The sequence below is a fragment of the Polypterus senegalus genome, chromosome 3 (assembly GCF_016835505.1).
Source record: "Polypterus senegalus isolate Bchr_013 chromosome 3, ASM1683550v1, whole genome shotgun sequence".
NCBI lineage: Eukaryota > Metazoa > Chordata > Cladistia > Polypteriformes > Polypteridae > Polypterus > Polypterus senegalus.
In genome coordinates this window covers 179,316,146-179,336,776 of record NC_053156.1, presented here as the reverse complement: position 1 = coordinate 179,336,776, position 20,631 = coordinate 179,316,146, and the positions used below count along the sequence as shown (strand labels likewise).

General features: G+C 39.2%; 1 protein-coding gene across 2 annotated transcripts in view; it reads right to left on the bottom strand.

Annotated features, from left to right (window-relative positions):
* LOC120525717 (calpain-1 catalytic subunit-like) overlaps positions 1-20,631 on the bottom strand; it is a 166,597-nt gene that overhangs the window by 22,576 nt on the left and 123,390 nt on the right. For both annotated transcript variants that reach the window (XM_039748254.1, XM_039748255.1), the window contains one exon: positions 10,130-10,204. In XM_039748254.1, the coding sequence (XP_039604188.1) occupies positions 10,130-10,204 (75 nt within the window). The remainder of the gene's footprint in view (positions 1-10,129; positions 10,205-20,631) is intronic.

Sequence of the window (20,631 nt, the reverse complement as noted above, 5' to 3'; positions counted from 1 at the left end):
CATGAAGCAATTTTCACCACAATTGTCAGATCCATGGGGGCCAATACAATAGCCAGCCCTGTCAAGGGCCAGTGGTCACACTGAAATCACCCATGACCATCCAGTGTCACCTCATGGGCACACATCAACCACCGAGCAAAATTTTTAAATAAAATGTCTCCCTCACAGGGACATCATTCACTGCAGTCGGAGCATAAACAGACAACAGACGAGGCACCCAGGGAGTGCCTTAATTTGAGCCTCATAATGCACTTGTTGAAAGAACCCTGAACTGCCCATCACCACTGCAAATAAGAAAGGGCTCAGAGCTGATCCCTGATGTAATCTCACCTCTACCTTAAATAAATCCATCACTCCTACTGCAGACCTCACTGCTGTCACATTTCCCTCATACATATCTTGTACCACTCTTACATACTTCTCAGCCACCCCCAACTTTCTCATGCAGTACTACAACTCGTCTCTAGGCACCCTGTCATATGCTTTCTCTAAGTCCACAAAGACACTCTCTATATTTCTCCATCACCACTGCATCTACTGTACTTTCCTGGTGTAAAACCATACTTCTGCTCACTAATCATCACCTCCTTTCTTAACCTAGCTTCCACTACTCTTTCCCAAACCTTAATGCTGTAGTTGAATAATTTTATCTCTTTGTGGTTACTACAGTTCTGCACATCACTGTTATTCTTAAAAATCGGTACAGTACACTTCTCCACTCCTCAGGCATCCTCTCACTTTCCTCAGGCATCCTCTCACTTTCCAAGATTGCATTAAACAGTCTACTTAAAAACTCCACTGCCATCTCTACTAAACACCATCATGTCTCCACAGGTATGTCATTTGAACTAAGAGCCTTTCCATTCTTCATCCTCTTCATAGCTGTTATTACATCCTTCTTGCTAATCTGTTGTACTTCCTGATTTACTATCTCATCATCCTCCAGCCTTTTCTCTCTCATTCTTTTCATTCATCAGCCTCTCAAAGTACTCTTTCTATCTGCTCAACACATTCTCCTCGCTTATGAGTATGTTTGCATCTTTTTCCTTTGTAACCCTAACCTTCTGCACATCCTTCCCAGCTCGGTCCATCTGGCTAGCCAATCAGTACAGATCCTTTTCTCCCTTCTTAGTGTCCAACCTCTTATACAACTTATCATACGCCTTTTCTTTAGCCTTCGCACACCTCTCTCTTCACCTTACACCTTATTTCCTTGTACTCCTGTCTACTTTCTTCATCTCTCTGATTGTCCCACTTCTTCTTCGACAACCTCTTCCTTTGTATACTGTGCTGTACTTCCCCATTTCACCACAATGTTTCCTTATCTTCCTTCTTCTGTCCAGATGTCACACCAAGCACCCTTCTAGCTATCACCCTTACTACTTCTGTTGTAGTCACCCAGCTTTTGGTAAGTTTTCACTGCCACCAAGTCCCTGCCTAACCTCCTCCTTGAACTCAAGCTTACAGTCTTACTTTTTCAACTTCCACCATTCAATCCTTTGCTCTATCCTCACTCTCTTCCTCTTCTTGATATCCAACGTCACCCTACAGACCACCATCCTATGCTGCCTAACTATGCTTTCCCCTGCCACAGCTTTGCAGTCTCCAATCTCCTTCAGACTGACCCTCTTGCATAAGATATAAGCTACCTCTGTGCATCTTCCTCCTTTCTTGTATGTCACCCTGTGCCCCTCCCTCTTCTTAAAATACGTATTCACCACAGCCATGTCTATCCTTTTCACAAAATCAAGTACCATCTGACCTTCTGCATTCCTCTCCTTGACACCACAACCACCTGTCACTTCCTTTTCTCCTCTGTTCTCTTTACCAATATACCCATTGAAATTTACTTCAATCACCACTCTCTCCCCCTTGGGTACACTCTCCACCACTTCATCCAGCTCACTCTAGAAATCTTCTTTCTCATCCATCACACACCAAAACTTGTGGGGCATATGCACTAACAACAATCATCATCACACCTCCAATTTCCAGCTTCATAATCATCATTCTGTCCGACACTCTTTCCACTTCCAAAACACTCTTAATATACTGTTCCTTCAGGGTAATGCCTACCCTATTTCTCCTCCCATCCACACCATGGTAGAACAATTTGAATTTACCTCCGATACACCTAGCCTTACTCCCCTTCCATCTGGTCTCTTGCACTCACAATATATCAACCTCCCTTCTCTCCATCATTGACTAACTCTCTCCCATTACTGGTCATACAGCCAACATTCAAAGTTCCTACTTTCTCTTCCACTCTCTTTACCGTCCACTTCTCCTCTTGCCTCCAGACAAACCTATCCCCCTCTTCTTCTCCTTCTTCGGGCAACAGTACCCCAGTTTCTGCCAGCACCCTATTGGCTAACAATACTGGTGGCGGCTGTTGTTAACCCGGGCCTTGAACTATCCGGTATGGAAATCTGATGTAGTCACATATTGATCTGGAAAAAGTTTACACCGGATGCCCTTCCTGACGTGACTCACCCCATTTATTCAGGCTTGGGACAAGAGTGAAAGTGATCAGTTGCTTCTCGTGGCCGTAAATCAAGACTAAAGTATTGGGAAGATTGTGCCTTAGACTCTGGTAGAGGTTACCACTTCATGTTAGGCTGGCCCCTTCTTTTCCCATTTTTAAAATCACTTCTTAAGGCATATTTATATTCCTTGGCTTTTAATTCATTATAATTATTAAGAGCTGTGTTTGTTAATTTTATTGTCTTATTGTATTTTGCACTGTATTTCGTCTGTACAGTACTTTGCTCAACTATTGTTGTTTTTAAATGTGCTATATACATTTTTGTATTGGTTACCCTGCTGAATTTTATAAAAAAAATTTCAATCAAGTTAGCTCCCCTTTTATTAGCAACTTTTATAGAAGCCAGAGACAGTAAAATTCTACCTCAAACTTTTCACCAAGCATTACAGTTTTTCCTAAGAAAAATAAGGACTTATTACAATTTGCATCATACTGACTAATCTCACTTATGAATAATGATGTTAAGATACTCTCCAAAATCCTAGCTGGAAGGAGAGAGAAAGTGCCCCCTTCAGTAATACCACAAAACCAAACTGGATTTATTAAAGGTTGCCATTTGGCTTCCAATCTCCAACACCTATTTAATGTAATTTATTCACCCATAAAGTCCAACACTCCAGAGGTCTTATTATCTTTGGATGCAGAAAAAGCATTGGATATGGTTGAATGGGATTACTGATTCACCACTTTGTATAAATTTGGGTTTGGCCCTAACATACATGCTAACAAACGACTGTATACGAGTCCAGAAGCTTCAATTTGTATTAACAACACTATCTCAGACTACTTCAAACAGGTGCTCCTTGTCACCACTGCTATTTGCAATCGCCATAAAGCCATTGGCTGTTCACTTTCAAAATGCATCAGAGATATAAGGGATTTTTAGAGAATGACTTGAACAGAAAATATCACTATATGCAGATGATATGGTACTGTATGTATCAGACCCATAAAATTCAGTTCATGCAGCCCTAACTGTACTAGCAGAATTTCAAAAGATATCTGGACTCAGAATCTTCCCAATTTTTCTCACCTCTCACCTGTTTCTATTCCATAAGAGATACTGATCAGTCTTGAAGACTCAGACATTTCTATAATATATAAAACCATTTTAAAATCCATTCCTTTTAAAGATTCCAAAGTACAGTAGGAAAAGGATCTCTTACTCAACATTTCAGAAAAGGAGTAGAAGGCAGCCATGCACAGAATTCACTGTAGCTCCATATGCACAAAACATTCAATTATTCAACTTAAAATTTTTTATCTAGCACATCTATCCATCCATTTTTCAACCTGCTATATCCTAACTACAGGTTCATGGGGGTCTGTTGGAGCCAATCCCAGGCAGCACAGGGTGCAAGGCAGGAAACAAACCCTGGACAGGGTGCCAGCCCACCGCAGGGCACACACACTCACACAACAGGGACAATTCAGGATTGCCAATGCACCTAACCTGCATGTCTTTGGACTGTGTGAGGAAACCCATGCAGACACAGGGAGAACATGCAAACTTCATGCAGGAAGGACCCGGGAAATGAACCCAGGTCTCCTTACTGCGAGGCAGCAGCGCTACCACTGCGTCACTGTCAAGCACAGCTATCTCATTCAAAATTGTCCAAAATGTTTCCAGGGCAGGATCCAACCTGCGAATGTTGCAATCAAGCTCCACCAGCTTCACTAGGCCACATGTTTTGGGTGTGTACAAAATGAACATAATTCTGGACAAAAATTTTTAAATGCCTATCAGACAGCCTTGGTGTCACAATCACTCCTAATCCATTGATAACTATATTTCGTGTACTCCCAGATGGGCTTAAAGAAGAGAAGGTCAAACAAACTGTAATTGCCTTTACTTCACTATTGGCACGTAGAATTATATTGCTCAACTGGAAGAATCCTAACTCACTTCTGTAAAGTCAATGGGTAAATGATGTTATATACTATTTGAAATTGAAAAACATCAAATTCTCTCTCATAGGATCTGCTCAAAACTTTTTTTAAAACCTAGCTGGATCTAATCAATACATAATTGAAAAACATCATTCCTCTATACTACTCTCAAAAGCTTTTCTCTGGCTGTTGGCCTCTCTCTCTTTCTCATGGGTGGGGATGAATTGAATTTAGTTTTGTTAAGTTTGACTTGATTGTATAGAATGTTATTGGCTTTAAATAACAATAATTGTAAAAAAGAAACAATTGATCTACAATATGTTATTACAACATTGAATTCAGTCAGAGAATCATCTTCACCCAAAGATATACTCTGACAAAAATTAAAATTTAAAAATGCCTAAAAATCTAAAATTCTTTGTTCAAGTTTGAGGGCATTTTACTGAAACAAACAAAACAGTCAGCCTTATACATGTAATGCATGTGTTATCAGCAACTATCATTGAAATAACAGTAGCCAAGAAACATTCAAATGAAAAAAGCATAGAGTTCCTAAGAACAAATGGTGTTAGACCAAACATTTGACAAGGATCTGCTCATAATTAGCTTTTTTTCACATGTTTTTAAAACCTAGTGTACACTGGAAATATATCATTTGTTTCAAGAAATGTCATGAAAAACTACTGAAATGGTTAAGTACACAAAAGACAAGTACAGTAGGTTGATGTTATATACAAAATGTGCTCAGAGATTAGCAGTCCTGTAAACAACAACATTGGACAGCTGTCATATACACAGAAATTTCAAATATAATAGCTAATCTAAAGATATACAAGACTAAAATAAAAATACTTATTTTCAAAGTTATCTGATGTGTAAACCAGCAAACCAACCATAGTAAAAAGTATGCAATGATTGACACTGTATGTAAATTCAATTGTTTTTAAAACTGATATCTACCATTTGTTTTTTGATCATTCTTTAACAGACTGCTGTGATGGATGCTCTCTCTTCAGTTTTTACTGAACAGTAAATGATGCAATTGGCAAGCGTTTTTACTGCCTGATTACTGGCTCAAAAAGGTTTTTATTAAGTTTGTCCTGGTAGAGGATAAGTTTTTTCTTTAATTAATATGCTGATTTCTACCACACATGCATATTTATTGAACAGAATAATTCTTTGTTCTACATTCAGCAATTTTGAAAACAACAATTTTAGAGCAGTTTTAAACCACATTCAAATTATTTACAATCCTTTTAATAACATTGTCAATCACAAATTTTGGGTGTTGTGCCCACTAGTGTTATTAGTGTACCCCTATGCACTTTTGTGTTTGCTGTAAATGCAAGTTTTATTTGTCCTTTAATAATGATGTATAATTATGGCAATAAGTAAGCAGTCCCTGTGTTTGTGTTAATGACTTTAAAATCCAAAATTTTTTAGTGAGTTTTCAGTGTCATTAATACATTATTCATTTTATCTATGTTGGGCAACATGCACTTTTACAATAAGCCAATGGTAGAGGTGGTAATGTAGTAGAAAATTCAAAGCTCCTCATACTTTGTGTGCATCATCATTTTTTGAATTGCAATGCCATTTTTAATCTTTGTGGTATAGCAGCATGGTCTGTGGGCGCACTTGCGCAGTTGCAGAGAGTTGGTGAAGTAACTGGGGCGAGACACACCTGCATGTGAGGGTGTGACTCACAACCCACGAAGTCATATAAGTATGGGACGCCACAGGAAGATCGGTAGACAAACAAGAGAGAGAACAGGGAAGAAACAGGGCAAAAGAGTCGTGAGAACAGCAGCGGGTGGAGAAGCAGGTCGAGCCAGCGAGTATGGAGAAAGGTCATTTGCCCTGCATAGGAGCAAGGGTTTGGTGCTCTAGAGATGGATTGTGCCCACTGACTATTCTTTGAAGAGCAGGTACGATCGAGGTGGTGACCCTATGTGTATAAACGAAAACAAAACAACTGACCCCGAGCAGTCTAGCAGATGCCGATGGGGGCAGCCAAGATGGGGGTCGGATCGAGAGGACCGTGGCTGTTGAAGTCTCCACCAGTTGCGTGAGCTATGGGTGAGCTGGGGAGATGAAGAGGGTGTAATGTTGGACTCGTCCAAATCAGGAGAAGAACAAAGACCCACCTGCTGTGACACTGATTTTAGTCTTCTTTTGAATCTTTTTTATTTACTGTTTTTATTGATTATTTATTGAACCTTTTTGGAAGCACTGAACTTTAATGGACACTAACGTTTTTGATTTTTTTTTTTTAAATAAAAGCATTTGCACGCTTTGCATCATCCTCTTGTCTGGAGTGTTTGACCCCATCTGCCACGCTCATCTGGTTATGTTATCGATGGTGTCGGGTTCAAGAGGCTCCCAAATATGGAAGAGGGAGCATGGAGCTGGACAAGCATCATTGCAATCATTGCTATGTTATGGACTTTCATGAGTTTAATGCTGTAATGGGAAATATATTGTGCATATAGAAATGTTTGAAAACCCTATACAAGTGCACAACATGCAAAAGATGTTCGTGGATTTCATTTTCCCAAATTTTCCAAAATAGAATTGGATTGACATTTCATTGTTCCCAGAGACCTACTCTCTACCATACTACTTGGTAATTTATTCCATGTGTCTATTGTATGTGTGAAAGAAAACCTTCTAATATGTGTGTGTAATTTGACCTTAACAAGTTTACAACTGTATCCCTGTGTTCTTGTTGAAGAATGCATTTTAAAGTAAAAGAATGGATCCACTGCAATAATTCCCTTCGTACTTTTAAACACTTAATTTATGTCATCTCTTAATCTCCTTCTGGTTAAACTGAAAAGGTTCAGCTCCTTCCATCTTTCCTCATCAATCTCACCTCTCAATCCCAGAATCAGTGTAGTTGCTCTTCTCTGAACTTTCTCTAGCATTGCTTTGTCTTTTTTTACAATATGGAGACCAAACCTATACACAGTACTCCAAATGGCGACTCACTAGTGTGTTAAACAGCTTAAGCATAACCTCCCTTGATTTGTACTCTATGCTATATAACGCAACATTCTATTAGTCTGTTAATAATGTGTTAATGTGTACCTGTCTATGTTATACTCACTTCTATCATTTACCCACACTTCTGTTATTGCTATTGCTTGTCTCCCTGACAAGTCAGTGTAAAACATGACATTATATCCATTTACACAGAAGAATAACTCTGTGTGTGAGTGCTGTGCAGTACATATCTAATGATACCTAACAAAATTTCTGCAAAACATATTCAAGTCATGAATTTATCTTTTATTGCAATCACATCTCCAGGTAAATGGTTGCAGGTTTATGGAGTCTTATCTACTTGAACAGAAGTTGGATAACTAGGTCCCTATATTATTTTTATTGATGGCTATTTTTGTTCTTCTCATGTGTTTGTGTGCACACATCATAAGGCATAATGACTAACAATACATTGTAATCAAGATATTAAATTTAACACTGTACCATCTCTAATTATTTGCTAAACTGATTACACAATTAATTCTTAAATGTTTGTTTGAATAATCAATTATTCATTTGTTTGTTATATATAGCCCTAGTCAAAATATAAAGAAGACAGTGTGAAATATAAAAGCCATTGCTTTACTTTATTGTGCTAGTGGTGATTTCTTATTCCTAATTATATCTTAAACACAGTATAATCCTTTTATACAGTGGAACCTCAGTTCATGACCATAATTCGTTCCAAAACTCTGGTCGTAAACCGAAGCAATTTCCCCCATAGGATTGTATGTAAATACAATTAATCCATTCCAGACCGTACGAACTGTATGTAAATATGTAAATATATGTAAAGATTAAGCACAAATACTGTATAGTTAATTACACCATAGAATGCACAGTGTAATAGTAAACTAATGTAAAAACATTGAATAACACTGACACAAAACACCCAGGCTCCCTGCTCAGCTACACGAACAGGCTCGCTCGCACTCTCTCTCCCTCGCTTTCAGTGCCCCCCTTTGTCCGTGGCACGCGCTCGCTTGCGCTCTCTCTTTCTCTGTAGCACACACACACCCCCGTCAGCAGCATGCACTTGCTTTCTCTCTCTGTAGCGCACCCCCCCACTGTCAGTGGCATGCGCTCGCGCTCTCTCTTTCTCTGCAGCTAGCACACACATCCCCGTCAGCAGCACGCGCTCGCTTTCTCTCTTTGTAGAGCACACACCCCCTTCCCCCCTCTGTCAGCAGCACGCCCTCACTCTCTGAACAGAGGGGAACATTTGAACAAATACGAACTTTAATTTAAAAACCAACCACAAGCAACCAAAAAACATTGCAGGAGTTCATGCTAATAGCCTTACAGCCCGATTGCTGTAAACACTTTTTTTAAAATGAGTTTTAAGCACAGTGGAAAAAAAGGAACATTAGAACAAATCCGGACTTTAATTTAAAAACCAACCACAAGCAACCAAAAAAGTAATAACATCACGCTATTTTAGCCTTACAGCCTGATCGCTGTAAACACTTTTTTTAAAATGAGTTTTAAGCACAGCAGAAAAAAAGTAACATTTGAAAAAAGAGAAAAGTAACATTGCAACTAATCACGCTATGAACAACTCCATCTGTAAACACTTTCATGAGTTTTAAGCACAGGGAAAAAAGCGAACGTTTGAAACAAGAGAAAAGTAACACGGCAACAATTCACGCTACGAACTGAAAAATTAACTTTTGAAAAATCCGTAATACAAAAACCACCAAGAAAACTAACCTTGCATGAGTCGAGTTCTGGAATGAAGTGTTTTCCTTCAGGTGTTTTCTCTCTTGTGATTTCATGGGTTTCTGGTGTTTTTAGCTGTTTAGCTGGTGAGAGTGAAAGCCTCATGCAGCCATTCCAAAAAGAAAGTCCTTGTGACCCAACCCTTCGTGTTTGCCCTCCACATTACTGGCAGTCTGGCTTTGTTTACATTGTGCTGCTTGAAAGCACGAGGGTTCTCAAATAGGTAAATGAGTAAACTGGTAAACAGTTTTTCCACCTCTTGTAATTTCTTTCTTTACTTCGATTTCAATTTTCTTCAAAACTTTCTTCTCACCACTCTTCACTTGCTTAGAAGCCATAGTTAACTGGAAAAGCACATGAAATACTGTAGAGCACAAAGAGAGTGCAGATGAAGCAGGCACGTCTGACTGAGAACAATGAACAGGGAGCGGCTCTGCTTAAATGAAAAAGCCTGCCTGCCTGCCTGTGCTGGGGGGTGAAGTTGGGGGGATGGTTCGCGTGCACGTACTGCCTGCTTCTCAGAGAGAGAGTCTCAGCTGTACCCCCCTCCCCCTATGCAGAAGGCAGGCAGTACGTGCACGCGAACCATCCCCCCAACTCCACCCCCTGGCACAGGCAGGCAGGAAGGCAGATAGGCAGGCAAACACGTGCAGCAATCTCCCCCTCCCCCTTCCCAGCAGGCACTTGGCTAGCTCTATTTCTCTCTCTCTTTGTCTCTGTCAGCTGCAGGAAGGCAGTCTGACCGAGAACAATGCAACACGTGCAGAAATCATCGGCGCGCACAAACCGAAAGGGAAACTGGCTTGTTCGTATACCGAGTGTGTGGTTGTGAACAGAGGCAAAAGTATGGCGAACTTTTTGGTCGTGAACCGAGTTGTACGTGAACCGAGGTTCCACTGTACTTTCATAAGAAAAAAAACTTGTTCATACCAAAATTCTCCATCCTCAAAGTTCTTGCGTAAAATACTTCTTTGCTCTTGATTAATAAAATTCCATTCCTCAGATCTGAAAAAAAAATATATTAATGAAATTAATGAAAGATTACACTTTTTATGTCATATTTTAAAGCACATTCAAATAATTGCAAAAACATTAATTATTAGAGTACCACGAACACTATTTCGTGGAATTTAGACCTTTTAATATCCTTCCATTAGTTTCCTGAACCCACTTAATCCAAGTAATAGCTTCTGTGCTTTGCTTAAATCACGTTTACAAAAATACTTATATATTTGCACTTGGTTTGTACTGTGTTAATTGTTTGCTGTTTCATTTATAAAATATGTACAGTGTAAGATGACAAAATTTTAGTTTTTAAGTCCCTGAAAAATGACCAAGAGGAGGCAAGTAGAATCTGCGATAAACAAGATCTGTGACCTTTTGCAGGAAACACTTCCAGGCTTTTGTGTTTGGAACAACAGATGAGGGAAAAACAGTAGCAAGCTTGAAAATGAGCAAACACAATTTCAGTCTTACTGAGACTGGATAGTATATTTCCAAATCTCATTGGGTGGATGACTCATAGAAATGACCACAAGTAGGACAGGGCACACAAAATTTCAAAATCATGGTAGCCCGGACAGCAGGCATTCTTCAGATTTTGGTAGCCTGGAAAGAATTTAAGTAGTCTGAATAAAAAAGACAATTTTTTTAATGCAGAAAGTTAAATACAGTTGAAAAATCGATCAAAAACATCTATTTTCTAAACACAAATAGCAACAATCATACATAAATTATTCAATAATCAAGTACCAATCTTCAACATCTGTCAACGTAAATATGCATTCAGTTCTAACTAGATTGAAACTTGTATGAACAACAGGATAAATTTAAATATTGAATCTGTCTGTGTCAGATTCTGAATCTGAGATGTCAACTGAAATCACAGATGAAAGAGTGCCACTCGCCATTGAGAGCATAGTTTCATCTTCTTCCTCTTATGTTCCAGATGTCTTGAACCTTTTCCAGAGTACATTCAGGAAATAATGCCTTGTCAGTGCAGAAGTTTCAAACTATTGCCGACTTATGGAGAGATGCATGAGGTTATTAAGTGTTTCAGACTGCAGAGAGGTATGGTATGACGTTTTCACTTGATTCATGCAAGAAAATCCTCTCTCAGAGATGGCTGTAGATGGACTAAGTGTTCACATTAATGTTATCAGTAACAAAATATGAAAGAGGTGTTCCAGCTCACAAGATCCTCATTGTTGAGCAACCAAGTGGCTGGACCAGGCCAAGGGAACATCCACGTAACACCTGGCTGCAGAAGATAGAGTGTCATTTCCAGAGGGTGGGACTAGACTGCGTGTCTGCCTGGGGGGGTTGCCAACCAGGATCCCAAGCTGTTTCATTGTGTGGTGGATGTGGCAACATATTGTACTAGTGCATGCTCCCCAACCTGTCCTGACCTGTTCTGGATTCTCAATGAGAAGATCTCTGTACAAGCAATCTAGCTTGACACCCCAGTGCTCTGAAAGACACATTTTTAAATCCATCAGATCTTGTGGAATTTTCTCCCTCTCTTCCTCCTTTAGCAAAACAGCTAAATGTGTGGCAAGATAATCCACCTCTTCATCCCCATAAATTGCCTGTTCTTCTCTGGAGCAGGGAAGAACGGAAGGGTCAAAAACTTTGAAACAAGAGAGAGGTTTTTCAGGCAGTTTTTTAAATCTACTGTCCATGTACTTAACTGTATTGTCAATAATCTTCTGAAACTCTGTACAAAGGCTGTGTTTGTGCTCTCACTTCTAGCGGGTCATTGGCTTTTTGTGAGTTCAGTTACACAGTAGCCCATGCTACCATTATCTTTCACTGTGAACTTTTTTTCCAAGGCTTTCTGATATTTTGGTTTTGTTCTCAGGCATGATGTGGTGCTCTCCACTGTGTTCTTTGCTATTGCCATTTGTTCAGGGAAAGAAGTTGCAGATTGGGCCCCCATACACTTCTTGTAATGCACAGTTTTATCATGTCAAGTCAGAAATTGTGGGAAATTGATGACACACCCAATGGAACATTGTGTCATTTACCTTTTCATGTCCTGGCCATGGAAATTCTTTTGTCCATTAAGCCAAAAAACCATGCTTACTTTTTGCTTCATACTCAGATACTGTATTTCTGAATTCTTCCGCTTTGTTGTGGTCTGGTATTTTTCCTCTGTTCCCTGTTCTTTATTCTAACATGTTTTTTTTGGCCAAGTAGAGTTGAAATATTGACATAAATGCTTGTCACCTCCTTCTCAAATTTTCACACACTTGCACACATACACATCAGTGATTTTGCAGGCTATAATTTAATTCACTTCACAGCCCATGCAGACTCTATAGAGCCTTTTAAGGAACATGGGCAAACAAAAAAAATCCTTTAAAACTTTCACCAGAATGTTTTGTGTGCGCGCACAAAACTGTAAAGGACTTTTTTGTTTTCCATGTCCCATTAGGGCCTCCCTAAAAGTGTCACTTAGCAACAGTAAATAAATAAAGTGAGAACTAAGAGGGGGTGGCAGCAATGCATTAATTGTGTTTGCAGAACAACATATTGTAATGATCTGGCTGAAGATTGAGGCGGCCATGTAGCCAGACAGCTATTGAGCACTGTGCTTTCAGAAGTTGCAGTGTGATATGCAAATGAAACATCTAAGCGAGAGGTTAAGGTCCTGGGAAAAAGGGTGGAAGGATCGGGAGAGACAGGATGGTATATGGAAAGTGCTGGAACGGAAACGCCCTGTCCTGGCGTTGGTGAGAGGGAGGGTGCAGCACACACTGTGCAGGAGTGGTACGTTTGCGGATGATGCACATTCAGAAGTCTGAAGCTGATAAGCCTTTATTAATTACCTTACAACTAAAATCCCACTGTTTTGGCCTTGGAAGACGTCTCAACTTTTTAATTGCAGTTGGCCCCATTTAACTCCTTCACACTGCTCGTCTTCCGCTTCAGTGTTATGGACCAGAAGCATGCCTCTCTTTAGCTCTTGTTGCCTTCTAATTGCTCATTCACTCTGCACATTTCCCACACACCATGCCGCTCTTGCACATTGTGTCCTCCTCCATCCTCACACCAGTGCCAAGACCGGGAGTTTCCGTTCCAGCACCTTCAAAACTCCATCCTGCATATCAAACTGCACCCTTCTGAAAGCACGGTGCTCAATAGCTGTCTGGCTACATGGCCGCCTCAATCTTCAGCCAGATCATTACAATATGTTGTTCTGCAAACACAATTAATGCAGCTGTTCAGCCACTTGGTCCTCTGAATCTCCAGCCTGATTATTACACTATGAAAGAGAGAAGAAAGAAGTAAACTCATTACACACACAGACAGGCGTACACGTCTCTGCAGACAAATTATCATGATTAAAAACCTGTGTGTTCTGTGATCTTTTTTTTTCTATTCTAATAGCAAGTCATGAGAGGGGAGAAACTGAATAAAGGAGGGAAACTGATTTAATTTGGAGTATAACTTCAGGTAGCCCATCTGGCAGCATATTGTTACATTTTGGTAGCCAGATGGAAAAAGTTAATAGGCCCGGGACGTTGGGCTACCGATTTTTTTTTTCCTGTCATAGATTATAAGCACACTAAAGAAAATTAATCTAATTTACCACTGTGAGTCTGCTGAAGTTCTTCTCCAAAAACTGGACACCGTGGATTTTATATTTCTAAACAGGACTGGTCATCCAGTGTTGTGAACAGGTTGGCTGTTTTACCCATTACTGGGTTTTGAAAATCTTGTAATAAACCCACAGCAATATGTGAAAGGTAATGCTATTCATTTCTAGTTTGCTTTTACAATACAGTACCTATGTGGGTAATTACTGTGCATGTCTCTGTTGTTAACAGTATTTCATTTAGAATTATTAATCTATCCATATTTTAACTTACTTTTCTAGTTTAATGTCGTTGGAATAACATTTTATTGTAATATTCCTTTTGATAATGAAGTTAATTCACCTAAGAAATTATTTTCTTACAATATATGCATGATGCTTTAATCAGTGTAACTTAACACATTTTTCCATGCATCTCTGGTATCAAATTAACTTAGGGAATGGCCAGATCTGACAGGTATTTAATTACATCTATTAAATTACAAGTACACACTTCCTGGGTTACTCTAACTTTAAAGACCTGGCTCTCTTTAAAGTGTATTTCTCTGCTATGCATAAAAAGACAAGTAGAAAACCTTTAGTTTAAATAAAACAACCCTTTTAGGACTTGGGTGCATGTCTTGTAAGGACTGCCAGGGGGCTGTTTCACAGTAAAGTGGCTGTTCTGTGTTTTGCTATGTTACTGTATAACAAAAGACAAAATTAAACTACAGGTTTACAGATTTTTAAAGGAATCCTGTAAAAATAAATGAAATCATTATTTATACAAACAGTAATATGAACAAGTAAAATGACCAACTATTAACAATTATACAAAACATAAAGTCAGATACATATATCCAGTTTATATGTGTTGTCCATCCATGCTAATGTGTAGTCATATTTCTGCTATTACTGTGGCTGGCTAACAACCATTAATTTATCATTTAAAGAATGATCATACATGTACAGTAGCTTTGTCTAAGGCAATTGAAATGTAGATACTGTAATCTCATTAATTTGATGTGCTTATATCTGAGATTTCTTTTCAATCTTTCTTTCTAATTATATCTCACACAAATACTGTACTGTTGTAACTACCATTTCATCAGTACATAATTCAATTTCAGTTTCTAAGCAGAGAGGTCTCTCTGTGCCACCCTGACTTTGAATTAAAAGTAACCAAAGAAGCACTTTTTCACATTAAATATAAAGCAGGGATAAAAGAAGAAGAAACACATAACTGTGCAACTACTGTATGCATACCTACAGTATACAGTCACCCTTTCTAATATATAAGGCTGTATATATGCTCAGTTGCCTGCCTTCCTCACACTGTTTTCATTAACTGCTGCATGCATGGGATCTTCTTTTCTAAATTCCAAGAAGCAGCTAATTAAATCCTGATAACCTTTCAGACACTACTGATCCAGACAGGAATAAAACAACACTTTACAAAGCATTTATAAAATAGTAATTTTGGCTGTTAAGAAGCAAGCTAACTAGTGCTCAGTTCACAACTGGTTCCTGTTCTAGGTGTATGCATTAGCAACATATATTTTATAATATTATACAGTCATGGTTGAAATTATCGGCACCCCTGGAATTTTCCCAGAAAATGCACCATTTCTCCCAGAAAATTGTTGCAATTACAAATTCTTTGGTATACACATGTTTATTTCCTTTATGTGCATTGGAACAACACAAAAAAAAAACAGAGAAAAAAAGCCAAATCTGAAATAATTTCATACAAAACTCAAAAACTCGGCTGGACAAAATTGGCACCCTCAACTTAATATTTGGTTGCACACCCTTTGGAAAAAAATAATAAAAAATAAATCAAGTGCTTCCTATAACCATCAACAAGCTTGTTACTCCTCTCAACTGGAATTTCCGACCACTCTTCTTTTGCAAACTGCTCAAGGTCTCTCAGATTTGAAGGGCACCTTCTCCCAACAGCAATTTTGAGATCTCTCCATAAGTGTTCAATCGGAGTTTGATCTGGACTCATTGCTGGCCCCTTCAGAACTCTCCAGTGCTTTGTCTTCAACCATTTCTGGTTGCTTTTAGAGGTATGTTTGGGGTCATTGTCCTGCTGGAACACCCATGACCTCTGACAGAGACCCAGTTTTCTGACACTGAGCTCTACATTGCACCCGAATATCTTTTGGTAGTCTTCAGATTTCATGATGCCTTGCACACAGTCAAGGCATCCAGTGCCAGAGGCAGTAAAACATCCAAAAAACATCTTAGAACCTCCACCATGTTTGACTGTACGTACTTTGTTCTTTTCTTAGTAGGCCTCATTCCGTTTTCTGTAAACAGTAGAATGATGAGCTGTCCACAAGACGTTCGCCCAGAAGGATTTTGGCTTCCTCAAGTACATTTTGGCAAACTCCAGTCTGGCTTTTTTATGCTTCTGTGTCAGCAGTGGGGTCCTCCTGGCTCTCCTGCCGTAGCGTTTCATTTCGTTCAGATGGCGACGGATAGTTTGAGCTGACACTGTTGCTCCCTGAGTCTGCAGAACAGTTTGAATATATTTTGAAGTTGATTGGGGCTGTTTATCCACCATTCGGACTATCCTTTGTTTCAGTCTTTTTTCAATTTTTCTCTTCCGTCCACGTCCAGGAAGATTAGCTACAGTGCCATGTGTTGTGAACTTCTTGATTATTTTGCGCACAGTGGACAAAGGAACATGAAGATCTCTGGAGATGGACTTGTAGCATTGAGATTGTTGATATTTTTCCACAATTTTTGTTCTCAAGTCCTCTGACAATTCTCTGCTCTTCTTACTGTTCTTCGTGCTTAGTGTGGCACACTCAGACACACAACAGAAAGGTTGAGTCAACTTTTTTCCATTTTAACTGGCTTGAGGTGTGATTGCAATGTTGCCAGCAACTTTTTCTTGCCACAGGTGAGTTCAAATGAGCATCATATGCTTGAAATAAAACGATTTACCCACAAGTTTGAAAAGGTGCTAATAATTTTATCCGGCCCATTTTTGGAGTTCTGTGTGACATGATGTCAGATTTGGCTTTTTTTCTCTGTTTTTTTGTGTTGTTCCAATGCACATAAAGGAAATAAACATATGTATACCAAAACATTTGTAATTGCAACAATTTTCTGGGAGAAATGGTGCATTTTCTGGGAAAATTCCAGGGGTGCCGATAATTTCGGGCCATGACTGCATATATATATATATATATATATATATATATATGAATGCACTGCTCCTTCCTCTTTTTCATCGCCAGACCAACCACGGAAAATTTCGCCTGGATTCAATGATGTCACTTCTGGATCTGGGCCCCAATGACATCACTTCTGGTTCCAGGCCCTGATAACTTCACTTGCAGTTCCGGGCCCCGATAATGTCCCTTTCCCGGGCTAATTTAAAACCGCCATGTTTGCCTGTCTGCTTGTTCTATTACTGGACTGAAGTTTGTTGAGACCTGTTTCATTGAACCAAACTTTCAATCTTTGGCAGCCTACTTCAAGTATATGTGTAGCTGCCCCCAAACATTTTCCTGTGTATGTCAAATCCTTTCACAGTGGCACAGTTGGCAGGATGGCTGTCTCCAGGAGTAGAACCTAAAAACTGAACTCCAGCCCTTCCAGGTTGTACCTCAGTTTTCTGAGAGTGGTGCGCTTGACTAACTTCAAATAGAAGAGGGCTCTGAACAATGTGGCACCTGTTTTGAAGGCTTCTAATTTCTCTTTGCGTTTTATACTCCAGACGTATGCTTCGGATACAGGCCCAGGGACCGTGCTGAGCCAAAGTGTCAATGGTGTCGAGCACGCCATCATGTTCCTGAGCCGGAAGTTGCTGGAACGGGAAACCAGGCAGTGGAGCGGGAGGCCTTGGTGACCAAATGGGCAATTACACAGCTGCGGTTCTACCTCCTGGGCTGTGAGTTCACCTTGGTTAAATACCATGCACCTTTAGAGTGGATGGCCTTGCACAAGGAGTTGAACTCGCAAGTCACAAGGTCGTTGTATTATCATGGCATTTCCCTTTACTTACCCTGTACTTGTTTTCTTAAGGGATAAGTGTACTCGTCAAGTTCGTTACTGGGTTGGTATACTGTTGCACTTTAAAATTAACACACACATAAATAGATATAAGCATACACACAGACCATAACCACAAAAGTACCATATGAAAGACGTATACACATGCATGTTATTTCCTAGCACTTTAATCCACACAAGTACCGTATGAATAACACATGCACAGTCCACTCCAACAGACTTACTTATCATAGTCTTCAACAATGTGCAATGTTTTAAATATATCTCAGATGTAAATATTAGCTTTGATCTCCAAGAATATATTCAAACATACAAAGATTCAACATCCTTGGCTATAGGCCATTTATCAACCAGTGAATGTTCTACTTTAATGCACTATTCATTGCTGGACAGAGCTCTTCGTCCGCAGCTCGTTAAACCTTGCAGCTTGGATCATATGGCACTTCCTCACTGCTCCAGGTGCTCAAAGTAATTTACCTTATTACTTCATATATTGTCAGAAAAATGACCAACAGACATCATAAAGGTTTGGGGCAGCCACCCATATAATATTCCCTGGCTCCAAAAGGTTGAAAATTGAACAGAGTTGTTCACGATACTGAGTCCAAAATAGCAATGATTAAGTGGAGGCAAGATGGCGGCTTTAAAGGCCGATGGAGGAAGTGATGTCATCAGGGCCGAAATCGAAAGTGACTTCTTTATAGGCACCGGAACTGGGCGGGATTTCCCGAGAATGGTCTGCAAGGAACTGAGAGAGACAGTTAGTGCACCCCACTGCCCCCTGGTCAGGTGTAGAATTACAATTACTTATGCCCTTTAGCTGCCTCCTACTCGCACATGTGTGACTATATATATATATTGTGTTGAGCGGCTGGGGGTGGTACCCAGCCGGGATGCCCAGAAGGACCAGAGGAAGGCTTATGCCTCCTCCTGAATTCGAGCGGACGACGGCCCTGGTGGCTTTGGGGACCACATGTATGGAGCTTGGAAGCTCAACCCTGTAGTTGCCCGTGGTCACCGCCAGGGGATGCCCGAATGCCTGAGGAGCCCAGGCCCTTGGCACTTCTGCCACACCCGGACGTGCTGGGGAGAAAGAAGATCAGGGACACCCAGAGTGCTTTCTGGTGCACGGCTGGTACTTCCGCCACACTGGGGAGTGCCGGTGGAAGCTTATTGGGAGGCACCTGGAGCTCGTCTGGATGTGAATAAAAGGGGCCGCCTCCCTCCATTCGATGGCTGGAGTCGGGTGGAAGAGGACAGAGCTCAGAGGAGAGGAGTGGAGGTGGTCAGGAGAAGAGAAATGGCATTGTGAGAGGCCAGGACTTGAGGGGTGTTTGGTGCTGCGGCACTGGGTTTGTGTGTCATAATTGTAAACATAATTGTAAATAAATGAGTGTTGGGTGACGATGTCTGCCTGCCGGTGTCCGGCCTGGTTCCCACTATATATATATATATATATATATATATATATATATATATATATATATATATATATATATATATATATATATTTATATATTTATGTATGTATGAATATACAGTAGATATCAAAAGCCTTCACTCCTCAAATTAAATTTCAGCTACAAAGGCTAAAATCACGGCAAATCTTTTCTTCACCTTATTATTTAACATATTAGAAGATCTTGTAACCAACAATATTTAAATATATAATAATTGATAGAAATGATAATTAATATGGAAAAAGATGAACCACTGTGGCAACCCCTAACGGGAGAAGCCGAAAGAATAAGAATGGCAAAACACAAACACATTAACAAAACTCAGATAGGCTGAAGTACATATTGCTCTTTTATCTTTTTTATTCAGAAATAAGGATTTTGTCTTAAACAAAGGAAGCTGTAATAAGTTTACAATGCAGTACAATTTCAAATTGGGGTATAATTATCAAATCACATTCCTTTGAAAACTCATTCTGAACATTATTACTTTATTTTAGTTAAAGAAAATCATTACATATGCTTTTTTGCATTTCATATGCTTATAAATAACTTCTAAGGCAGGAAACTGTTAATCTTTTAAATTCAGAATATTACTGATTATTTAATAAACAACATTTTCTAAATAAAAATCTCATTATTCTTTATTTCTTTTTCATGTTAATTCATGTCATTTAATTCACTTTTTCTCTCCTGGAGATGGATATTTGTACACACATACATCTCAAACAAATTAAAGTTGAAAACTTCCCTCTGATTAAACACGTCCTAAAATTGCCATTTACTCTTTGAAAATACTGGGCACATATACAGTACATACACTTTTAAACACAGTTCATAATGCACATGCATATGGAGTTCCCAGAAGTTCAAATGTGTTAGGATTATTAAAATCTTTACATATAGATATCTGATTAAAAAGAAAATTTATAAAGTTTTAACAATTAATTGAAATACTTCTGAAATCAGGCATCATTAAAGTCTCCACCCATATTTCTTTAAGAAAGGAAAAGATTACTCTTGATTACTCTTAAATGTAAACTGACTCACCATTTAACAATTCCTGAAGGTGTCTCATGCAAACAGGTCCAGAGACATTAACAACAAATTAAAGCTGATAAAACATTAAACTGAGCATAACCAGTTTATAATTACTTCACATACTTCATTAACAAGTGAAAATATTTCTTCCTCAAGCCATGTGGTGTTCCAATTAAATAAAAAACATTCTATTAAAAAAAAAAACTTACCAACAACTGCTAAAAACATTTCCTGGGATTTGTATTTTATTCAACTGAATTCAATTGATTTAGTCCGCACAATTTAAACAAACAGACACTCTCTAAGTAGAGCTGCAAAAGTTT